Source organism: Typopeltis vanoorti, chromosome 5, assembly GCF_054136105.1.
Source record: "Typopeltis vanoorti isolate ZY-2024b chromosome 5, IOZ_Tvanoo_1.0, whole genome shotgun sequence".
In the NCBI taxonomy this organism is placed as follows: domain Eukaryota; kingdom Metazoa; phylum Arthropoda; class Arachnida; order Uropygi; family Thelyphonidae; genus Typopeltis; species Typopeltis vanoorti.
The window spans coordinates 145,135,954-145,159,916 of NC_143553.1; the positions used below are offsets into that span (position 1 = coordinate 145,135,954).

The 23,963-nt window shown below is 35.2% G+C and overlaps 1 protein-coding gene across 1 annotated transcript in view; it reads right to left on the reverse strand.

Annotated features, from left to right (window-relative positions):
• The window catches only part of LOC150106906 (esterase OVCA2), a 122,943-nt gene that overhangs the window by 28,183 nt on the left and 70,797 nt on the right, over positions 1–23,963 (reverse strand). Inside the window, exons 6-7 of the mRNA XM_090393368.1 lie at positions 13,267–13,382; positions 4,395–4,473 (exon numbers count right to left, since the gene is read on the reverse strand). Of these exons, the coding sequence (XP_090249494.1) occupies positions 4,395–4,473; positions 13,267–13,382 (195 nt within the window). The remainder of the gene's footprint in view (positions 1–4,394; positions 4,474–13,266; positions 13,383–23,963) is intronic.

Below are 23,963 nucleotides of genomic sequence, written 5' to 3' on the forward strand. Positions count from 1 at the left end.
GAAGCAGGCCTCTCAGACCACGCACTCAACACCTTACACCAAATCAACTGGAAAAGCACCTGCTCCTTACACCATACAAAAACCTGGTACGAAAGGAAATTTAAGGAATCCTGCAAAATCCTGATAAACCACCCAAATATCAATAACAAAGATGGCATGAAATTTCCAAGGATCTGGATGGCACACATTCAGCCCACCTAATATGAAAGATCCAGCATAAGTCAGGACTAGCCAATCCGTAACTAGTATTAGAAACCATTCCATACCAACTGGCTGGAATGATGTTAATATATATATATATATATATATCTATTAGACAACACTAATAATAGGACTCTAGCGTTGATGTATAATTTTTTATTTTTATTTTATTTTTTTATTTTTTTTTTTCACCAGAGGTCAGGCCAACAATTGTGGTAACGGTTGGTCAGTGTCTTTAACGAACCAGTTTGATTGTAGTATAACTTGTTTCCTGTGTATATTTGTATGTCCAGAAGATGACCTTGACATAAAGGTCGAAACATCGAATGTAGATTTTAGTTATATTAAACTAAAGTTTTTATTTAAACACGGTAGTTGTCTCCATAATTTTCAAAAATGCATTCGGATCACCGTGTAAGCCTAAAAGAAAAAGTACTTTTTGACTTATGCATAGCATTAAATAATATTTTCGTAATTTGTAATTTATAATTTATTATACAGTAAAACCCTGAAGTTACAGTAGGTGGGACCAACAAAAAGCGCGCAATTCGAATTCGCGTAACTCGGGGTATAATTTTGCATGTAATTTATATATACAAACATACAATTGGGACCAAAGGTTTACAAAAACACCTATATTTTTTTTAAAATATAATCATAATTGTAATTTTTCGTACATAAAAAAAAAGAAAGTTATTTCGATGTCAACGGTTTCATAAAATCTAATAGATTCGTCTGATGGCATAATGTCTTTTTCTTGTCATGCAAAATTTCTTCATAGCAAGTTAATGATTTTTTTATTCCTTGCCTTGTGGCTACAATTCATTCCTCATTAGAATCTATGTCCTCCAAAATCTGTAAACCTTTCTTTTTGATTGTTCTTACTGTGGATTCCTGTAGATCGAACTTCTTTGCTAGCTCACAAATTTTCATTCTGCCTTCAAAATCCTTAATAATGTTGAGTTTTGTTTCCAAAGTCAATGTTTTTCTTTTCTTGCTAGCTGTAGAAGAATTGGACTTGCTTCTTTTGGATGACATTATTATTTTTTATGTGATAAAATTTTTATCAAGAACATAACATTAAACAATCGCAAGGTTTGTAGACTATAAAAATCACGTATGAATGGAGACCGCGCGAAACACGTCAGTGCTTGTTCACAGCATGTGCAACACTGGCGAATGCGGCCGGCGCCTGAAAGACGACTAGTGGTGAGGCATGAAGCAGGACGGGAATACGTACATATAACTCCGGATTCGCATAAGTTGGGGTATGATTGTATTGTTAATGTTACTTTTTTTCTCTGTGTTTCCCCTCTTACTTTGTTATTTTTGTGGTTGCTTGAGCTTGTACAAAATGCCAATATGTTCCAATCGCTAACTCATATATAATACTATTATTTGACTTTCTTCCTTTCGTAATCTACTTAGCTTCCCCCCCCCCCCCCTTAATGCCATAAAGTAAGCTCTCAGACGTGCTAGTATCGTAGACTGAGGAAAAGCCTCTGGCTGGGGCTAAATCTACATTGCTATAATTCAAATGTATTAATCCTTAAAAATTTATTTTTATTAACAACTGTGCCATTAAGGATTGTGAAAAAGGATTTTCTATCTTTCTTTTACATACAAGAGAATATTTTAGCTAAGCATGTATAATAACCCTAAAATCAATTTTATCTCAAGCAACTCTGAATTACTCAGTTGTGGTTGTTACTTTACTTAGGTCACACAGGTTCGATTTGTTTTTATGAGACAGTGCATTGGCTAACAGAGATCAGGCAAGCTATTAACAAAACCAAACATGTTTATTTTAACTTAGACAGTTTATATACAAAAGTAAATAGGGCATATCACGTGTCTGATTCTCCACACATTCATTAAAACAATTCTTCAACACTTAAAGCATTAGACAAAGAAATTATTTACACTCAACTTATTAGACACATGGATGGATTTTAGCACACATAACCTTACTCTCATTACAAATCATATAAGGCAAAATTATACTATACACATTCTAAGCATTATGTAACACAAGCATCATCATTCAAATCTACAGTATTCTTTTAAGCACATTCAAACTCAAGTTTGGCTTTCTGACTTCTTCGACACATTATGCCATTAGTTAAACAGAATCAACATCTACCTCTGTACACACAATCTGGGCTACTAACATAAAGCAATCTACTTACAAGCTCACTATATTGTACAGTCCTGGATCCTAAAGGGTTAAGGGTGAATTCCGCTGGTTCCTTTCTTAAACTTACAATCGGGCACTATCTGACAGTAGTCGTCTAGCGATTTCCTCCCTTGTAACAGTACTGCATTTCTTCGGTGATGTCAGGAACTGGTTAGGCTGCGACAAATTAGCATGCACGTGGATCAGTACATTCATTGAAGAATTTTACGAAAGGATATCTTGAAATACACCCTCTTCTGGCAGCAAACTCCCCCATGATCTCCAGAACTACTGCTCATGGGACCCTGACTCTTTCTCTCCTCAAAAAGCTTGCCACAGGAACAAAAAAATAGAGAGCCCTCTCGCCCCTCAATCTCCGCCTTTTATATCATTTGTCGTCCCTTGGCCTTCCTTCCAAAACTTCCCGGATTTACTGGAAGTGCCTTTATCGCCCATGCTTCCGTTAGATTTTGGTGGCAAAACTCATAATCCGGTGACCTCTGTTGTTGACCTTCAGTTTACTAGCCTAATCCTGTCTGATCTTTTACGTTACAATTGCTTGTGGTTCTACATTCAGTTATATTACAAATTTTATTACAATACAGTGGGTTACATACATTTCTAATTATGTTTATGGCGCCCATGTAAAATCGATATAGGTGAAAAATATTTCTATTTTTCACCACAAGAGATTTTACAATTAATAATAAACTAAATGTTTAATTTTGTCCTATCCTATATAGCAATCTTGGGCATATGGCATACCAACCTGATTAGCTAAATGGATAGTATCTCTACCTTCCAACTCAAAGGCATTGAGTTTTAATCCTACTGTGATGTGAATAGATGATTTCCTGGTGTGAGCCTTTTCCCCCCTACTTTATTAGCAACCAAGTTTGAAAAGTATTCTTGTCTAGTCCCTAGAGCAGAGTTCCTGAATTATGTAACCTTTAACCCACTCACAGTATTTAAAGTACTGTAGGTTTTACAACCTTTCATGGATGAATGAGAATGTCATAAAAAAATTAGTATATAAGGACATCTTTTTGAAGTAAGAACATGTATGTCCTTAAAAATTTCTGGTCCATAATTATTTTTATTTCTCATTCATAAAATATATTTTCTAGAGTTGTATTTGATATACTGGATTATATACATATTCAGTATTTTTCTTCTCTTTTTGTCACATAATTAACCAACATTCAGGTATCTGACCAGTTCACATTCCAGACCTGTTTAGGTCAGTGAATAGTAATTCTACTGTATTTCTTAAGCTGGACAAAACACCACATTGCACTCAAGGCACCAAGTACTACTTTTCAAAATCTCTTTAAGTACCCAGATGACCAGCTCCACTTATATACTACTTTGAATCCTTCAACAATTTCATATGAAGGTGAAGCTAGATCTGGAAGGATTTATAATTAGTTCTGTAGATTCTACCAAAAAAAAGAACTGAAATTAATGAAGTAAGAGTTTTTGTTGATCAAAACTACTCTATAGGCCTGGTTGGCTGAGCGGTTAGCATATCTGCTCTCCAGCAAAAAAGGCTGTGGGCATGGATGTTTGTGATTGTCTGTGGAAATACTAGTGGTGGCGGCAGGCGGTAAATGACGTTGGTATAGGTGCGGTTAGTTGTAGTTGGTGGAGACAGAGAGATGTAGAGTAGGTGTCCTCTCTCAATGAGTCTTTGGACTCCCTGGAAGTGTCACATAATAATAATAATAGTCATTAAGCGACTACAGAGTAGTTTCAATCAACAAAACCGAAGTCTCCATTAGTAACTAAAAAATAAGTGAATGATGAAATTAGGCCTTACTTATTTTTTTCTTGGCTATTTTGAATAATGTAGGATGTAACCTATTTTTCTTATTGAGTTTGTGAGTTGCTGATTGAAATAAAGTATGTAGTATGATACTACATACTAGATAAAGCAAAAAACTATGCTATAAGCAATAAATTGAATCTTCATTAATTCTGCTGAATTAAACAAACAAACAAACAAATAACAGATTACCATTAGATTCTTTCATACCACACAAAAGAGCTGCCATTGCTGCTCCCTGACTAAATCCAAGCACACCATCAAATGGATCCTAGTGATAAAAATATAAATTGGAAACTATTATAATACAGTTTCACGTGCATATTAATATTTATATTGCATATCCAATAAAAGTTCTTAAACCTAAAACATCTTTTTACATATTTCATTCTAAAGAAAAGTTTTTTTTTTATTTATTTCAATTATTGTTTTTTTTCAATGTGACAGTTTTTTTAATTATTATTTTTTAAAATTTATTTTTCACATTATCCCAAAACCCTGCTCTAGAAACCAAAGATGGAACATTTTCAAACCCACTTCAGGCCTCATACCAGTTGATGAAATTCAACTTTCACCTAAACCCATCCATGGTACTAACATATTATGACTAACTAACCTTTTGTATACAGGATCAACATAAAAAAAAAAAAAAAAAAACAGTTGATCATAAATTAGTATTTTTTTAATCCTCACAGTACATAGACATAAACAAGTTACTAATTTATAAAGCAAAAATAATTCAGCCATCTGATTTCTAATGTGGATGGTTGAGTGGATATGTGGCTCAGCTTTGAAGCAACCTGAAATGGATGCTTTCATAGCATGGTGGTTTCAAAAACACAACTTGCCCTAATAAAAGCATGAAGTTGGAAACAAGCACTATGTCTGATTGCTAAAGGTTCAGATAAAATGTTCACCTTTGGCAGATCTTGGAACCAGATAAGCAGGTTATTCTAATACTAATATTTAACTGCACTAAGTGGAAATAGATATTGGGACAAGCCTAGCTTTCAAAGCAACTGAAATTGTATGCATGTGCACGTGCAGACACACACACACATAATTCATGTGTGTGGGGGGCCCTCCTATGATCACACTTTCCAACTCACTGCTAAGAGAATACTCCCCACCAGTTTGTGATAACACAAGTCAGGCATTTTGGACCATTTCTTTTTGTAGCATGACCACCATTTTGCATTCTACTTCATTCCAAATCTATATTTTCACATCATTTTCTTCATACCATGTACAAATATTGCTTATAGTATACAGTGCACTGTCTGTTGAAAGAGACATGATTCTGTTCTGTAAAACTGCCACCACATTCAGGAAATGCTGCATATGTGTGTGTGTATCTGTGTATCACTTATCCTTCCAGGAACTATAACTACAGTGACCATATTTTTTTTGGAGAAAATAAAAGACAAATCAGAAATTGTTTCATAATAAGAAAAAGCAGGTTGTGTTTATTTGTTTCACTAAAACTAAAAAGCTTCATAACATTTATTATAAAATATAAGCATATACATAGCATTTTAAACAATCATATTATTACTTTAAAAAATTTTATTTTGATACTTTTCACAAGAATGAACTACTTTTTTTTAATAAATCAGATTTGTGTTTTAAATATTCCTAAGACTATACAATTCATATCAAAGTTGCATTTGGTATAAATGCATGCTTTCAATATTTCGATTTTTAATTGGGTTTTTTCATTGGTCCACATATTGTTCATTAATGAAAATACTCTTTCAGTGGGAGCATTAGAACCAGGGAGACATAAGCAAAACTTCAAGACGTCCACTCACTCACTCCTACCATAGCTTCTACACTACACACACACAGTCAAGTACAATATGTACACACGCATATCAACGACACAGCCATATATGCCGCGCTGCTAGCGAGTGCTGGTGAAATGACAGTTTCACGTCTCTATGGGCCTTGTGCTGCACACCAATATTCAATTTACTATTTCAATTCACAAAATAAAGGGAAAAATTGCCAGTTTAGAAAAAAAAAAAAAAATCTAAAGGACACAGCAGTGAAATAAAGGACGTATGGTCACCATAACTATAACTCAAGGCCATACTAGGAGAAAGATCACCAGTCATTAAACATCATCTTCTACTAAACTTCACAGCTAGAATGATGTATTTGGGCAGAAGGAATTTCCCAGGAATCTGCCACAATAAACAGTCCAGAAGGATGTAACACGATCAGTCAGTTCATATCACAGACTTCCACTACTCTATGGAAACTAGTCACAAGGGTTTTTTTTTATGACAGCATGGTCTGTACTGGATGCCTACACTGATACAGATATTTAGCATATGTGCAGTTGCCCTTCTGCAGAAACTGAGACTTCAGTTTTTTATGTAGTGTCTTTTATTACTAACCTGAACCCCTGGTTGATCATGTCTACATTAGACTGCCAGGATTTTCATACTATTCTTCTAGAGCACCCACTGGTCCACTGGTGTTAGCTTCTTTGGGCTTTCCTATTATTCTTGGTTGAGACAGCACTCTCCCATTTTCATCAGCTGATAATATTGCCTATAGTTCATTTTGGGTGATGCAGTCTTTTCCTAATGTCACAAATCACTGACATAGCAACCTATACAGAAACCCTGCTTTAAAGACCAAACATAGAACTTTTTTTAGCCATTTCAGGCTCCAATCAGCAGGAGTGATAATCTTACATGAAGCGATGAAATTCATCTCCCACCTAAACACGCTCATGCCCACAGTGGAAATTGCATCCAAAACCTACTGGCTGGAAGAGTGCATATCTTAACAACTCAACTAGCCAAGCAAGGTGGAACTGAATGCAACTGCACCATGTTTACTGGCAAAAACAATTCAAAGAATTCTATCTTGATCAAGTTGAATGAAGTTTAGTACTTAGGATCACTATTAAAATTTGCAGGTAATTTTAATTGGTTCATTTTAATGTCAAAATTATATCTTATAACATATATGCCACAAATGGCTCAAATGTCATTGCTGTGATAAAAATGATGCCATTAAACAAGAATTACTATATGATTATCTTCAATTATTTCATTACTTCTTTTGAAGGTCTTGAGAGTTTATAAAGCTTGTTTATATGATAATTAATAACATACGTATACTTAATGTTTCCTCCAGCTTCTTATAATTTAAAAGCAACTAACATTTGTACATAAGACTATTACACTTTTTTATAAAATCTTTATCAAGTAGCTTTATTTTTATCCTCCTACATGTTTCACCAATCTGTTTCTATTGGCATCCTCAGGGAATACAAATCAGTAAGCACAAAATGAAGGTTACAGACTAGGTTATAACCGATGGTTCTAAATCATACAAAAAATTGGTATTGTGCGTGACAATGTGCATGTCTCGTTAACGTGATTTATTCGTGATGACTCATGACGTAATTGTTATGAAAGTTCATTTCTTTGATATTTAATGATCTGATAAAAGTTTTCCAAATTTCTGGTAAAATTAGACCTTGATTCTTGTTTAGGTTTTCAGTTTTACGGACGACTGTAGCTGCTTCTTTAAAGGTTCTTGAATGGTAGTTATCTTCTATGTATGGCATAAGGCTCTTATCCCACTCAATGTGATGGTTAGTAGAGGCAAAGTGGCATGAAAGGCCTGAAATGTCTTGTCTGTTATTTCTGACATATCCTATGTGTTCTTTCTTTCTCGTTTCGAAGCTTCTAGATGTCTGACCTACGTAACTAATACCACATGAGCAAGGAATATTATATACTCCAGAGTATTTGTAGAATGGGTGAGGATCTTTCGGTGATCTTAAAAATTTCCGAATAGTATTGATTGGTTTGAATGCCACTCTGATCTTGTATGGTTTTAAAAGGTTAGCTAATTTTTTGGAAAGGTTGTTGACAAAAGGAATTGTAATTGTACTGATGTATTGGACGTCATCAATGTGGTATATCAGTAAATAGAATCTTGTTATAGAGTCTTTTAGGGTAACCATTTAAAGAAAGTTCTCTGGATATTGTGGTTAATTCCGTTAGTAGGTCATCCTTGTCTGTCGTATACTGTATAGCTCTTTTCTTGAGACTATGGATAATGCTAAGTTTCTGAGCTATGTGATGAGCTGAGTTGAAATGGAGGTAACGTCCAGTATTTGTAGGTTTTCTGTATACAGATAGGTTGATACTATTATTGGATTGTTTCTTTATTAAAATGTCAAGGAATGGCAGTCATCAACATCTTAGACAAATTGTTCCCAAGAAATATCACTACTTTGTTCAATCACTGTTTAACTTCTAACTATTTCATTTGGCAAGAAACGATCTACAAACAACTCACTGGATTAGCTATGGGTAGCCCCATCACACCTCCTTGTGCTGACTTATTCATGGAAGATCTAGAGAACAAAATCTTAACCCAGATCTTTCCAAAACCGAAAATTTGGTACAGATATGTAGATGACATCTTTATCATTTGGGATCATACAAAAGAAGAACTAATGAATTACCTCAACCAAATCAATAGTTTCCACAATACCATCAAATTCACATTAGAAATGGAAAAAGATAAAAAACTGCCATTCCTTGACATTTTAATAAAGAAACAATCCAATAATAGTATCAACCTATCTGTATACAGAAAACCTACAAATACTGGACGTTACCTCCATTTCAACTCAGCTCATCACATAGCTCAGAAACTTAGCATTATCCATAGTCTCAAGAAAAGAGCTATACAGTATACGACAGACAAGGATGACCTACTAACGGAATTAACCACAATATCCAGAGAACTTTCTTTAAATGGTTACCCTAAAAGACTCTATAACAAGATTCTATTTACTGATATACCACATTGATGACGTCCAATACATCAGTACAATTACAATTCCTTTTGTCAACAACCTTTCCAAAAAATTAGCTAACCTTTTAAAACCATACAAGATCAGAGTGGCATTCAAACCAATCAATACTATTCAGAAATTTTTAAGATCACCGAAAGATCCTCACCCATTCTACAAATACTCTGGAGTATATAATATTCCTTGCTCATGTGGTATTAGTTACGTAGGTCAGACATCTAGAAGCTTCGAAACGAGAAAGAAAGAACACATAGGATATGTCAGAAAATAACAGACAAGACATTTCAGGCCTTTCATGCCACTTTGCCTCTACTAACCATCACATTGAGTGGGATAAGAGCCTTATGCCATACATAGAAGATAACTACCATTCAAGAACCTTTAAAGAAGCAGCTACAGTCATCCGTAAAACTGAAAACCTAAACAAGAATCAAGGTCTAATTTTACCAGAAATTTGGAAAACTTTTATCAGATCATTAAATATCAAAGAAATGAACTTTCATAACAATTACGTCATGAGTCATCACGAATAAATCACGTTAACGAGACACGCACAATAACAATTTTTTGTATGATTTAGAACCATCGATTATAACCTAGTCTGTAACCTTCATTTTGTGCTTACTGATTTGTATTCCAATAGAAACAGATTGGCGAAACATGTAGGAGGATAAAAATAAAGCTACTTGATAAAGATTTTATAAAAAAGTGTAATAGTCTTATGAATAATTGTCAAGAAAAAATTCAACATAACATTTGTACATTTGAAATGAAAGTTTCATTTGGCTTCTTCTCCCACCCACCCCCCACCCCATGAACTTTATTCTCACACCTAGTTATCCTACAACAACCACATCCTATAACTGCACCACAAGGATCAGAAATTCCTAAGACTGATTTTTATTTTATTTTATTTTTTTAAAATATATAAAATTTCCTCTTTTATATACATATATATATATATATGAAAATGAATTTTTAACTTGGGGATATTGTATATTAGGATAACCAAGTAATTTTATAAGCTTGGTTATTTTGACTCCTAATCCCAAGTATGCAAACAATTAAATTTGCACCTGAAACATAGTTCAAGTCTAAAGATGGTACAACACCAGGGCAACTCATTGTAAAGGTGGGTAAAGCTCTGATCACTATTCTTAGTATTTAGTTGACCTCAAAAAAGGTTGAAACCGGTCTGGGTAGTAACCCCACCCATAATGTATTGCAGTATACCTCTTTTAGTGAGATGTGCTTTACATTATGGGAAAATACTAAGAATAGTGATCAGAGTTTTACCCACCTTTACAATGAGTTGCCCTGGTGTTGTACCATCTTTAGACTTGAACTATGTTTCAGGCACAAACTTAATCTTTAAAACATCTTTAGACTTGAACTATGTTTCAGGTGCACCATCTTGGGATTAGGAGTAAAAATAACCAAGCTTATAAAATTACTTGGTTATCCTAATATACAATATCCCCAAGTTAAAAATTCATTTTCATCTATATCTCCTCCAGAGATTTTTATTAAAAATAAAAACACCTTGTAGCAACTTGTATAGGTAAAGTTGATAAGGCTCTGTATTACTAAAACCTTGGTATTTAGGGTCTAGCTACTCACTGAGGAGACCTCAAAAAAGATTGAAACCGGTCTGGGTAGTGACCCCACCCATAATGTATTGCAGTATACATCTTTTAGTGAGATGTGCTTTACATTATGGGAAAATACTAAGTGATCAGAGCTTTACCCACCTTTACAATGAGTTGCCCTGGTATTGTACCATCTTTAGACTTGAACCATGTTTCAGGAGCAAACTTAATTGTCTGCATACTTGGGATTAGGAGTAAAAATAATCAAGCTTATAAAATTACTCGGTTATCCTAATATATATATATATTTTTTTTTTTCTTTGCCTTACATATGTCTATTTTCCCAGCAGCAAAGAAAGAAAATTTTCTCCATTACAGGCTTTATCTCTGAACAAGCACTGAGGAGATAGACATATGTAAGTGTTTTGCTAATCATCCAACCACAAAATATTGTTCTTACATTTAAGATATTGTTCCAAAGAAATCCCTAAGAATTTCTGAATCAGCAGTAAGCTAATTAATGATCCTATCTCAATGATTCACTGTCTGCGCGGTTAGCCTAGTGGCTTTGTGCTTCGCAACCATATGCCTGGGGAAGGAGTGTCCTAGGTTCGATTCCCGTCAACGACGTGAGGAGCTTAAGGATCTTCCTCAGCCATAGCCAAGTTAGCCGGTCTTGGGCGTGGACAGCAGGGTTTTTCTGCCAGTTTATCTGGTGTTTTTCATCTCGCAAGCAGGCAAACCGGTCTGAGGACACACAGATTACAGTCAGGAATACTGACCCAGCCATAGGTCTGATTCGTCAGCCTATGCCGGTTCCGGAGCCCAGATAAAATTTGGGGGGGACTAGATGGTACTGTGAACTCCCGTAAAAAGGGGAAACGCAGTATCATCACACGAAATTTATTTATTTAATGATTCACTCCACTCTCTTTATATTCAATTTCATACATTTTCAGATAATTCCATGGGTCCCTTTCATCAAACTTATATCAATACTATTTAAATCTGTTAAGACATAATGTGTCAATTAGTCACTCCATTCACAGTTCAGTTCTAAATTCAGAATTTTTTTTTTCTTCTTTGTTCATTTTCTCTCTCTCTCTCTAATCTGCCTTTTGGAGTAACCTATTTCATATATAGAGTCTGTCAAAAAAATGTATATGCTTCAGCAAAAGAAAAACCTGTATAAAAATTGTAATACTAAATTTACACAGACATCAAGGGATGAATACAAGTTACCTTTGACTTCTACAATTACATGAGCTGCTCGAAGTGGTTACCATCAGAGTCCAGACACTTATTATTATGGTGAACTACTGCTTGAGCAATGTTGGCCAAAGTGTCCAGTGGGATTGCTGTGCATGCCGTTTCAATTCTTTCTCAAGGGTTACCAGTGTAGCTAGTTTTCTACAATAGTTTCTAGTTTTCTACACTACATTCTATAGAGTCCCCCATAAGTAGAAGTCCAAGGGTGGTAAATCAGGAGAACGTGTGGTGGTGGTGGGGGGGGAACTCAATTGCACCTCTTTGTCCTATCCATTGTACCTGCAAACTTTCATTGAGCTCTCGTGTCTCGGTGGTAATGTGGTGGTGCACCATCTTGCTGGAAGAGAAATTAATCATTCCCATAAAGTGCATGAATGGCAGGTAAAACACTGACCAGTAACAGTACCGTCAAAAAAGAATGGTCCTATTAAACCCCTAGATGACAATCCACACCAGACATTCAGCCCTGGTAAATTGACTGCCTTGTCCACATGAATGCCTGAATTTTCTGGAACCCAGTAAACACAATTATGTCGATTCACTGTTCCATTAAACTTAAATTGTGCTTCATCAGACCCAACCATCTTCCTCACAAACTCCTCATCCTCATCTACCATGTGTTGAAACTGCTCACAATACTGCATTCTTCAATCAGGATTGTCTTCAGTCATTGCATGTAATAATCTTGGGATGTAAACTTTCCATTTAGCTGCTTTAAGAATGTGCTATATGCTTGCACTGCTAACGCCGGTCTCATGTGCACATTGTGAGGTAGGCTTCTTTGGCAAGCGTGTAAACTGTTTCAACATAGCGAGGAAGCAGGACTTGTTGCTGTGCGAGGCCCCCAGGATCTTCCCTTCTGCACATCACACATGGTACCATGGGTCTCAAACTTATCATGAATACATGTAATTTTCAGGCATGTTGGAGGTTGTGTTGCAAACTCACGCCTTCATTACTGTTGAACTTCAACAACATTCTCAAATTTAAAATGGTCTTGCATTTCTCAAATGAGAATCGTGCCTCAGCCATTTTGTTTGACTGTCCTGCCAGTCACGTGTTCATGCTAGTATTCATGTGAGTAATGACATATTTTGAGAGAACATCATACTACACATTGCTACCGTAATTTGATCCAACTTCAAAAAAAGTCAATAGATGACATCTGTTAAAGTGTGTATTCATTTTTTTGGTGGACTCTGTATTATTTCTTCAAAAGTGCAACCTGTAACTTTGTAAATATGATATAACAGTTTTCCTTCTTTCACTTGGACCTTCCTTTCTACCAAGATAATATGTGAGGGGGTGGGGGGAGCAGACTGCAATGTTACTGAATTCTTTTTAATAAACTTACATTACTCTTAAAAGTTTCTTCTATACTCTTTATTGAATCTTCTAAGCCAACTGATATGATAGATCTTTCAAGTGGATCAAAGCTATTGTCTTCTTTAGAAAACCACCATCCTCGTCCTTCAATATGAAGAAAAAATACAACAATTTTAATATTAATGAATCTACATAGAAAGAACACTAAACAAAATCCTTTAATTTTATAAAATGTATAGTGTGCTAAAATGACTAACACTTAGTAAAATATGTATGAAATTAGTAATAATCAATTTAATTCTTAATTCCTATTGAACAAGTAAATTATTCCAGCTATTTAGGCACAATTTTAGTGAATATGGCATATGCAAAGCTAAGAGAGAAATTAGCCCAAACATTAGCAGTGTATAAGGGAGCATTCAAAACAATTTTTATGTATGTATGGATGGAACTATACTTCAGGAATGAGATAAGCTAGAGATTTGGGGATATTAGTGGATAAGGAGTTGAAGGTCAGGGGACATACTGAAAAGTTGTCAAAGCTCACAGGATTACTTAGTTATCGAAGAACACACTAAGAAGCAGATATAACAAAGTTATAATTCCTCTTTATAAGACTTTCATACTAACACATCTGGATTACTGTACACAGATCTGATCAGCTAGATTTTTTGGGGATGAGAAAGTTGTAGACAGGATCCAGAGGCTAGTGACTAAGATAGTGGAGTGTTTGTGGATGCTCCCTACAAGATTTGTGGGTTGCAGAAGTTGATTAACAAGCAGAAAAGGGAAGATATGATGACAAAAATGTTTAAGTTATTAAAAGGATTCTATAGGATCGATGTAGAGGCAATTTTTCAGTACTTAGTTAGGGGGAGAGTCACCCTTGCAAATTAATAAGAATGCAGGTAGCAAGTGCATTAGGACTAGATATTTTTTATAGAGTGGTGAATGGGAATGGATTGCTAGAGGTATTGTCTTGAGTACTTTGTTGATGAATATGTTCAAGAAGAGATATGACAGGTGTGAGAGAGTCAGTATGGCCTGCAATAACTCTTCAGACTCCATAGAGATGCCTGTGCAATAACAATAAATCAGGACAAAGACCTGGTGGAGATTTAGGCAGACTGAAGATTACTGTAGAAGAGTGAAATATAAAATCTAACAATACTGACAGGAAGCTAATAATAATATCCTGGACACTCCCCATAAGGGAACAATATCTTTATTTTATTTTATTTTTTTATGTGACTCCATCCACGAAAGGTTTGTGTAAGCCTTAGTAGTTTTACACTGAGTGGGCTACTTTTATTAATTTGATATATTTTTAATATATTTTTGCATTTTTATTTATTTTTATAAAGTCTGAAAACTCTACTTTAGAGACCAAACATGAAACATTTTTTCAAGTCACTTCAGGCCTCCAATAGCAAAGCAGTGGACTCACAACAGGAGATGAAATTCACTTCCCATATAGCACGATTTAAATTTCCAGTCTGTGTTGGTGAAGAACAGATATGCTAAAATAGTTAAAAAACCCTGCTGTCAAATCCAAATATGAAAATTTTTCAAGAGACTTCAGGCCTCCAATAAGTAGAGCAGTGTCTCACACTGGGTGATGAGTTTCATTACACACACAGCAGGATTCGAACTCCAGCATGTATACATGCTGGGGTTCGAATTGGTTGAAGAACAGAAATGATAACCAAATGATAACAATGATGAAATCCATTGTTCTTTGCAATTTTATATATAATCTTGTACTCTACAGTTTTCAAATAGAAGACTATAAAAATGCTACTTAATTTGTAGATTTAAGAATGAAGTTAGCAAGTACTAGCAGATGTCTAGAAAGGAATTTGCTAAATGAAAAAGTTTTAAAACCAATGCACTAAAACAAAACCCCAATTAAAAAAAAAATTTCACTTGACACACCTAATTTAAATTAGCAATGTAGTAATTTAAATTAGAAACAAATCTGAAAACAAACCCCAACTCAACATCACCAGAGTTAAAGATCGGTACTATCAACGTAAGAAGCCTGAATGGCAAAGAAATGGAGCTAGCTGAGGAATTAGATAAGTACCAGATCGACATAATAGGGGTTACTGAAACAAAAAAGACAAAAACTGGTGAGATCTTTCTGAGCAATAAATACAAAATGTTATATTCGGGCAATGACAATCAAGGAAAAGAAGGAGTAGCCATAGTATTCAACACAAAATATGAGGCTAATCTTCTGGAATGGCAGTCAGTCTCAAGTAGAGTAGTGTGGACAAATATGAGAATGGGGAACTAGACAATGAGACTTATTTGTGCCTATGGTCCCACAGAAGGTTCTACTAAGGTAGAAGTTGAGGAATTTTTTGAGGCTTTAGAAAAAGCAACTGACACAATGAAAAAGGAAAAGTTGGTCCTTGTTGGGGATCTAAACAGCAGAGTAGGAAATGATTGTGAGACATACAAAAATATTTTGGGAAAATTTGGAGAAAAGAGCAAAGCTAATAATAATGGCAAATATCTGTTGGATTTCTGCTCAGAACATGGACTGGTTATTACTAACACCATGTTCCAACATAAAAATGTGCACAAATTCACATGGAGAGAAGAGGCAAGGAATAAGAAAAGTCTCATTGACTATGTTATTGTTGATAGTGATGTTTTCTCCCTGGTGCAGGACACCAGAGTGTACAGAGGATTTGAAATTGGAAGCGATCACTATTTAGTCTTGAGCAGGATAAAATTGAATTTCATATTGAAAAGAATGACATGTAAGAAAGTTTTAAAACGAATAAAAGTTGAACAGCTCTCAGATGTGAATTGTAGACTAAAATACAGAAAGATTATTGAAGAAAAAATGAAAGAGTTTGAGAACAGGAATCAAATGTTGGAGATTCAGTGGCAAACTCTGAAGAAAACATTGATTGATTCTGCCAGAGAGGCATGTGGTGATGTTGTCTGCAAGGATAAAAAAATCAGAACTCCCTGGTGGACACAGGAAGTTAAAGAGGCAGTGAAGGAAAAGAAGAAAGCATATCAAAAGTTCCTGTCAAATAAGTCAGCTTGTGCTCTTAGAGAATACAGAGACAAATGCAAGAATGCTAAACACTGTGTAAAACTAGCTAAAAAAAGTCATGGGAGGACTTTGGCAAGAATATAGAAATGAATATCAAGAAGGTGGCAAAATATTCTGGAGGTTATTGAAGAAGCTTAGGAATTGAGGAAAGAGTGCTGTAAAAGGAGTTAGAAATGATAAAGGTGACGTGAAAACGGAAGAAAAAGATATCCTTGAAGTATGGAGTAATTACTTTGAAAAACTGCTAAATGAAACAAGCAGTGATGACAGCACAGTGGTAAAAAACACTGACCAGGCATGCAGTCAGGAATCCATATCCATACTTGAAGTAGAAAAAGCCATCAAAGGCTTGAAATGTGGAAAGGCAGCAGGAGTAGATGATATTCAACCAGAAATGCTGAAATATGGTGGTATAAGAGTCTTACAATGGCTGCACTGCATAGTTCAGAAAGCCTGGACAGAGGGACGAATTCCCGATGATTAGAGTAGAGCTCTCATAGTACCCATATATAAAAAGGGAAATAAAATTGAATGTGAGAATTACACAGGTATTTCCCTACTGAGTGTTCCTGGCAAGATCTATACAAGTATACTTGAGAAACGGTTGAGAAGAATTGTGGAAGAAAAGCTTGGTGAAGAACAAGCTGGATTCAGGCCAAATAGAGGCTGTCAGGATCAGATCTTCACTTTACGACAAATAGTCGAGAAAGCATGGGAATATAACAGAGATCTGTATTTAAGTTTTGTCAATTTGGAAAAGGCATATGACAAGGTGCCAAGAGAGAAGCTATTCAATATGCTACAGTTATATGGTGTCAATGGGGCATTATATCAAGCAATATTTAGTCTTTATTTGAGTTGTAAGTCGGCAGTTAGAATTGAAGGAAGTATAGGAAGATGGTTTAATGTTAAATCTGGTGTGAGACAAGGGTGTACATTATCCCCTCTGTTATTCATTATCTATATGGATCACATTATGAAGGAAAGTGGCATTAAACATGATATCAAAATCGGAGATGTTAATATCAGCTCTTTTCTTTATGCGGATGATATTATTCTTCTAAATAAATCCGCTACAAGTCTGCAGGATTCTCTGACTAAATTGAGTAGATGTTGTAATAGATATGGTATGAAAGTCAGCAATAAAAAGACAAAGACAATGAAAATAGGCAGAATCATTGAAAATGTCAACTGTATTGTGAATGGAGAACCTGTAGAACAAGTGAAACATTTCAGCTACTTAGGCACGATTTTTAGTGAAGATGGTAAATTAAATATAGAAATAGACAACAGAATCAGCAAAGCTGGTACGGTAGGAAGTCAATTGAATAAATTCATATGGAGTAAGAGAGAAATTAGTCAGAACACTAAATTAGGTGTATACAAGACAGTGTTCAAACCAGTTTTAACTTATGGATCTGAGCGCTGGGTCAGAAGTAAAACTTGACCAAAGACTAGAGACCGCAGATATGAGAGTCCTGAGAAAGATTATAGGCGTGAACAGATGGCATCGATGGCAGTATCATATTAAAAATGAGGATATTAGTAAAGAACTTGACATTGTCAACATCCAGGAATGCGTTAGCAGAGCTAATCTCAGGTGGTATGGTCACTTAAACAGAATGGGCGAAGAAAGATTAGCAAAACAAGTGTTCTCTGCCAGGTTGGCAGCAAAATGACCCAGAGGAAGACCAAGATATAGGTGGATTGATACGGTACAAAGTGCCTTAGATGATAGAAATATAAGATCTGATAATGTTGGAGTCTTGACAAGTAATAGACTGATTTGGAGGAAAATTGTAGATAGGAAGTTAGTAATGATGTAATTTTTTTCATGTGGTACTATCATATCCTGTACACCCCTTGAGGGTACATGGCAGGAATTTGATGATGATGATGTATTTAGTTTATTTCAGATGGCATAAAAAGATTTATTAATAGGAAATTGAAGGCACAATTATGGGCTCAATGTTTTAGTCCCTCTCACTAACTTTTTTATGGGTTATTTGAGGAGGATATGCAAAATTTGATCCCCTAAAAAAACCCATGCTATGGCTGCATTATAATAATGGTGTTTTCTATTTACATACAGCTAGGACTTAATCAGATATGTTTTAAATACACTGAAAGCCTAAACAGCTGAATAAAATTTATATTAAGTTGGTGTATAACCTGAAGAGGATGGGGATAGATAGTATATTAGTTAGATGGATCAGAGATTGGATCTCTAAACGATACCAGCAAGTTGTGTATGATGGAGCAGAGTCTCAAAAAAGGAGGGTAACCAATGGCATGCTCCAGGGTTCTGTTATTGGGCCCTTGCTGTTTAACTTGTTTGTAAATGATATACCATGTGGAATGACTGGATATCTTTAGTTGTTTGCTGATGCAAAGATGGGGAGAATTATAAGTAGCACTGCTGATGTTAATTCCCTTCAGGAAGATCTGAATAGACTTTTGACTTGGACAAAGAATGGGGTTGTAGCTTTAATATTAATAAGCGCAAGGAGTTGCATTTTGGTATGCAGGAATATAAGGCTTTGTACTATATTGATGGTGCTGTAATGCAGGAAGTGGATGAGATTCAAGATTTAGGAGCGAGCGATGATTGACAGTAAACTGAAGTTTAGAGGGCATATTGCAAGTGATAAGAAGTACTTTAACATATAGTGATAAGGAAGTGGTTGTGCCTCTGTATAAAGCACTGGGCAGATCACACTTGGACTACTGTGCTCAGATTTAGTCATCTGGTTTTCAATATGATGTGGAAACATTGGAGAGGGTCCAGTCAGGACTTTGGAATGCTGGCTATGGAGAGAGGTTAAAGAAATGTCAATTGCAGAGTATGGTGGACAGAAGGAAAAGAGGAGATATGATGGAGATGTTTAAGTTAGTGAGAGGAGTAGATTTTTTATATTAAGAATTACGTGAATGGAATAAATGCGTTACCGGAATATGTTGTTAATGCAAGGAGTGTTAAGGATTTTAAGATTCAGTATGATAAATATGTTGTCCGTTGAACAAACCTTCCACGAGGAGTCTGCCAAATCCACAGAGGGTGTAATAATAATAATAATTAAAAACTGATTACATTTCTAAATACTTTAGTCACTGAGTGCTTCCACTCCTCTTTTGCTCTACCCCTTGAAAATAACTCTGTGGCTGCATTACATCACTAATGCATTTACTGTTTGGTAAAATAGCAACGACATATTAGATATGGTTTTTAATGCATTTAAATTGCTTAAACTTCAGAATAAAATTTTACACTGAAATAAGCACAATGCATGCTAAAAAGGAAATTTACTATAGCAAACTAATCACTATAACAAAGAACTGATGAGGTCCCTACAAATTTCGTACAGTGAGAGTCAACTATATACTTTAGTCATCAGATTTTCAGTCTCTTTTCTTCAGAAAAGCTACACATGCATGTGCACACACATTAGATCAAAAGTTCATTAACACAAGGCACTAAAGCTTCTTATGTTAATGAACATTCACCCAATGTCATAATACTCCAAAACAAATTAGAATATAACTTTTTAAATTCCTATCCTTAATAAGGTGTATACTACCAAAGAACACATACAAATTACTTCAAAACAGGCTATTCCTTGAATTAGAGAACGATAACTGAAAAAAAAAAACTGTAACAAATACCAAGTTTGAATCTGCTTTCTTACAAATCTAACCAACTGCCTATAATTAGCAAGTTTACATTGGCAATGGATACCATATACTCCTGACACCATAATAAAATATATTAACATTGATAACAATATAATAAATGAATATAATGATAAGAAGTTAATAATTAAAAGAAGAGAAGAATGTCAAAAGATGGAGAAAAACCACAGCTCTAAAAAAGAAGTTGCTTCAAGAGTGAGTCTATTCTGGGAATCAGTTTATGCTTAAAAATCTTCAATAATTTAAATAAACTGGCCAAGAAACTGCAAAATTCAAGAGATAATCATCCTCTACCAAACACAACAAAAATCAGTCACACATGACCAACTCTTAGTGCATTAGAACAGGGGCTGGAAACTGGTGGCCCGCATGTGCATTTTTGGCAGCCCATAAAAGGTTGACCATACTTACATGGCATGTGGCCTGTAAAATTTTATCATCAAGAAAAGACGTTATGGACATTTCAAGAGGACGTTATCTACTAGTCAAGTGCCAGATGGTTAAGTAGAGGTGTTGTGCTAAATTATATGCTAAATTATGTTGTGCTAAATATTTCTTCAAGTAAATTAAAAAATATTTTTTAATTTACTTGAAGAAATAGATATTTTCATAACGGAACACGAAAATACCGTCCCACAACTATTGGATAAAAAATGGATTATGTCTCTTGCATTTATGGTAGACATTACAACTACCTAATAATAAATTTAGTTTAATCCTTTATCCAAGTGTGAGCAAACAAAGTTTGCACCTGAAAGTATCTTCAGGACTGGGGTAAGGTAGTACAACACCGGGCAACTCGTGGCAAAGGTGGAGCAAGCTAACATCACTCCTATCTCAGTATCTCCCATAATGCAAAATATATCTCCTTGTATCAGAATGTATAATGTTATGCATTAAGGGACGGGCCACTACCCAGACTAGTTTTGACCTTTATTGAGGTCTCTTCAGTGGGAGCCAGGCCCAAGTGGAGATACCAGGCAGAGGCATTAGCAAGGTCATCTCTACCTATAGGAGTAGCTAAACGGTGTGCCACCTTTTTATTAAACTACTCTGGATTTAGAGAAAGATGTTGAAAAGTTATTTTTCACTTGTTGAAAAAGTGATGGGAGGAATGTTAGCTTGCTCCACCTTTGCAATGAGTTTCCCAGTGTTGTACTACCTTATCCCAGTCCTGAAGATACTTTCAGGTGCAAACTTTGTTTGCTCACACTTCGATAAAGGATTAAACTAAATTTATTATAGTCTAACCAAGTGAAAAATAAACTTTCAACATCTTTCTCTAAATCCAGAGTAATTTAATAAAAAGGTGGCACACTGTTTGGCAACGCCTATAGGTAGAGATGACCTTGCTAATGCTTCTGCCTGGTATCTCCACTTGGGGCTGGGTCCCACTGAAGAGACCTCAATAAAGGTCGAAACTAGTCTGGGTAGTGGCCCTTCCCTTAATGCATAACATTATACATTCCGCAAGGAGATGTGTTTTACATTAAGGAAGATACTGAGATAGGATAGATGTTAGCTTGCTCCACCTTTGCAATGAGTTGCCCGTTGTTGTACTACCTTACCCCAGTCCTGAAGATACTTTCAGGCGCAAACTTTGTTTGCTCACACTTGGATAAAGGATTAAACTAAATTTATTATAGTCTAACCAAGTGAAAAATAAACTTTCTACAACTACCTTAATGAACTTAATTTGAACCTGTAGGGCCAAGGTAAATTACTATCAGAACTGTTTTCTGACATAAAAGCTTTTGAAGGCAACTATGTCTGTTGAAGAAATATATGATGGAAGAAAATCTACATGATTATATATGCTGCACATCGGCATCTACAGTTGGATGGCAAACACAAAAGGAAACTTTTGTTGGTATTATTGAAGATTTACAAAAAACGGAATTTTCAATAAGATTTGTAAATATTGAACCCTTTTAATGTTGACATCGATGACGACCTACCAAGCCGACTGACTACCTGATGGAAGTTTTGGAATTGCAACACAATGAAATATTAAAGAATGCATTTTTGTTAGAAAATATCCAAAAAATTTATCAATGCTTACCAAAAAATTTTAAGGATTAATCAGTTTCGCAAAGAAGATGATAGTCGCATTTGGAAGCACATAGATTTGCGAACAAGCATTTTCTGCCATGAGTTTTAGAAAAAATAAATTTTCTAATTATATGAAGAGCCAAAGGCTTCAATTCGGCGACATGAACTTATTTAAGTTAAGGGATATTACATCCCATATTGTTTCTTAGCCGAATAAGAAACTCAAAGAGTTTCTTGCCGAATATAGAAACTATATAAAGTTTGGCGATTCCAAGCGTAAGCAAATACCTGGATAGTGCACCACCTGACCCATTTGGTAGTGCAAACTGAGGGAACTCATAGTAAGGGTGGAGCAAGCTCCGATCACTATTCTTGGTATTTACCCATAATGTGAACTTAGCTCCTAGGAGCTGTATTACTGTTCTACATTATGAGAGAAGGTCACTACCCAGACCGGTTTCAACCTTTATTGAGGTCTCATCAGTGAGTAGGTAGAGCTAGTTAATACCAAGTTTGCAGCAAACAGAACTTACATCCCTTCTATGAGAATTGCGAAGAAGGCAATATAGTTTCTATGTTCGGCATGAAACTCTTTGAGTTTCTTATTCGACTAAGAAACAATATGGGATGTAATATCCCTTAACTTAAATAAGTTCATGTGGCCGAATTGAAGCCTTTGTCTCTTCATATAATTAGTAATTTATTAGGACACCTTCTTCGCAATTCTCATAGAAGGGATGTAAGTTCTGTTCGCTACAAACTTGGTATTAACTAGCTCTACCTACTCACTGATGAGACCTCAATAAAGGTTGAAACCGGTCTGGGTAGTAACCTTCTCTCATAATGTAGAACAGTAATACAGTTCCTAGGAGCTAAGTTCACATTATGGGTAAATACCAAGAATAGTGATCGGAGCTTGCTCCACCCTTACTATGAGTTGCCTCAGTTTGCACTACCAAATGGGTCAGGTGGTGCACTATCCAGGTATTTGCTTATGCTTGGAATCGCCAAACTTTATTTAAGTTAAGGGTTTAATAATCCCTTAACTTAAATAAATTTTCTTCTCGACTAACTGATGAACATTTGCATGCTTCAATTCGAATTTACATCTCAGGTTATAAAGTGGATCTAGGTAATTTGGCTAAGGGAAAACAATCACAAAAATCACATTAAGCAAGGAGACACACATATTGTGATGCATAAAACTATATTACTTTGGTTTTATGTGATAATAATTTTTCATTGAGTTTCATTTTCATGCTTGTTTCATATCTTGTACTTTAAATATTTCTGTTTTTCTGTTTTTTTTTTAAGATTGATATAATAAAAATTGATACCTTGAGTATTTTTTTCACTCACTATTTTCTATTAATTAAACGCTTGCGGCCCAATTATTAAAAATAAAAGTTGAATGTGGCCCACGAGAAAAGGTTGCCGATCCCTGCATTAGAACACTAGCTTGAATGTTTCACATCCTTGCTGATTTCCTCATTGCCTCATTTGTAATCACATTACAACTGTCTAAACATGAGAATATCCATATTCTCATGATTAATGATTTCTGATATTACCAATATTTTGTTTCTAACCAGAGGCAAAATACCTCTTTTTGCCTCTGGTTATTTGATTATTACCAAAAGGTTTATATATATATACACCATATTTGCCGGCGTATAAGACGCACTTTTTTCCTTTGGAAATAAGTCTGAAAAACAGGGTGCGTTTTATATACAGCTACTCACAGATTAGATGTTAAAAAGATCAACTCAAGGAATTGAAAACTCAGTTAGCTGTAATTCCAGGAGGTCTAACTAGTCAGCTTCAACCTTTGTTTTTTGTCTGTATTAATATATTTAATGGATTTACGAAGGATAAGTGGAACAGCTGGATGCAGTCTTCAGATTTTG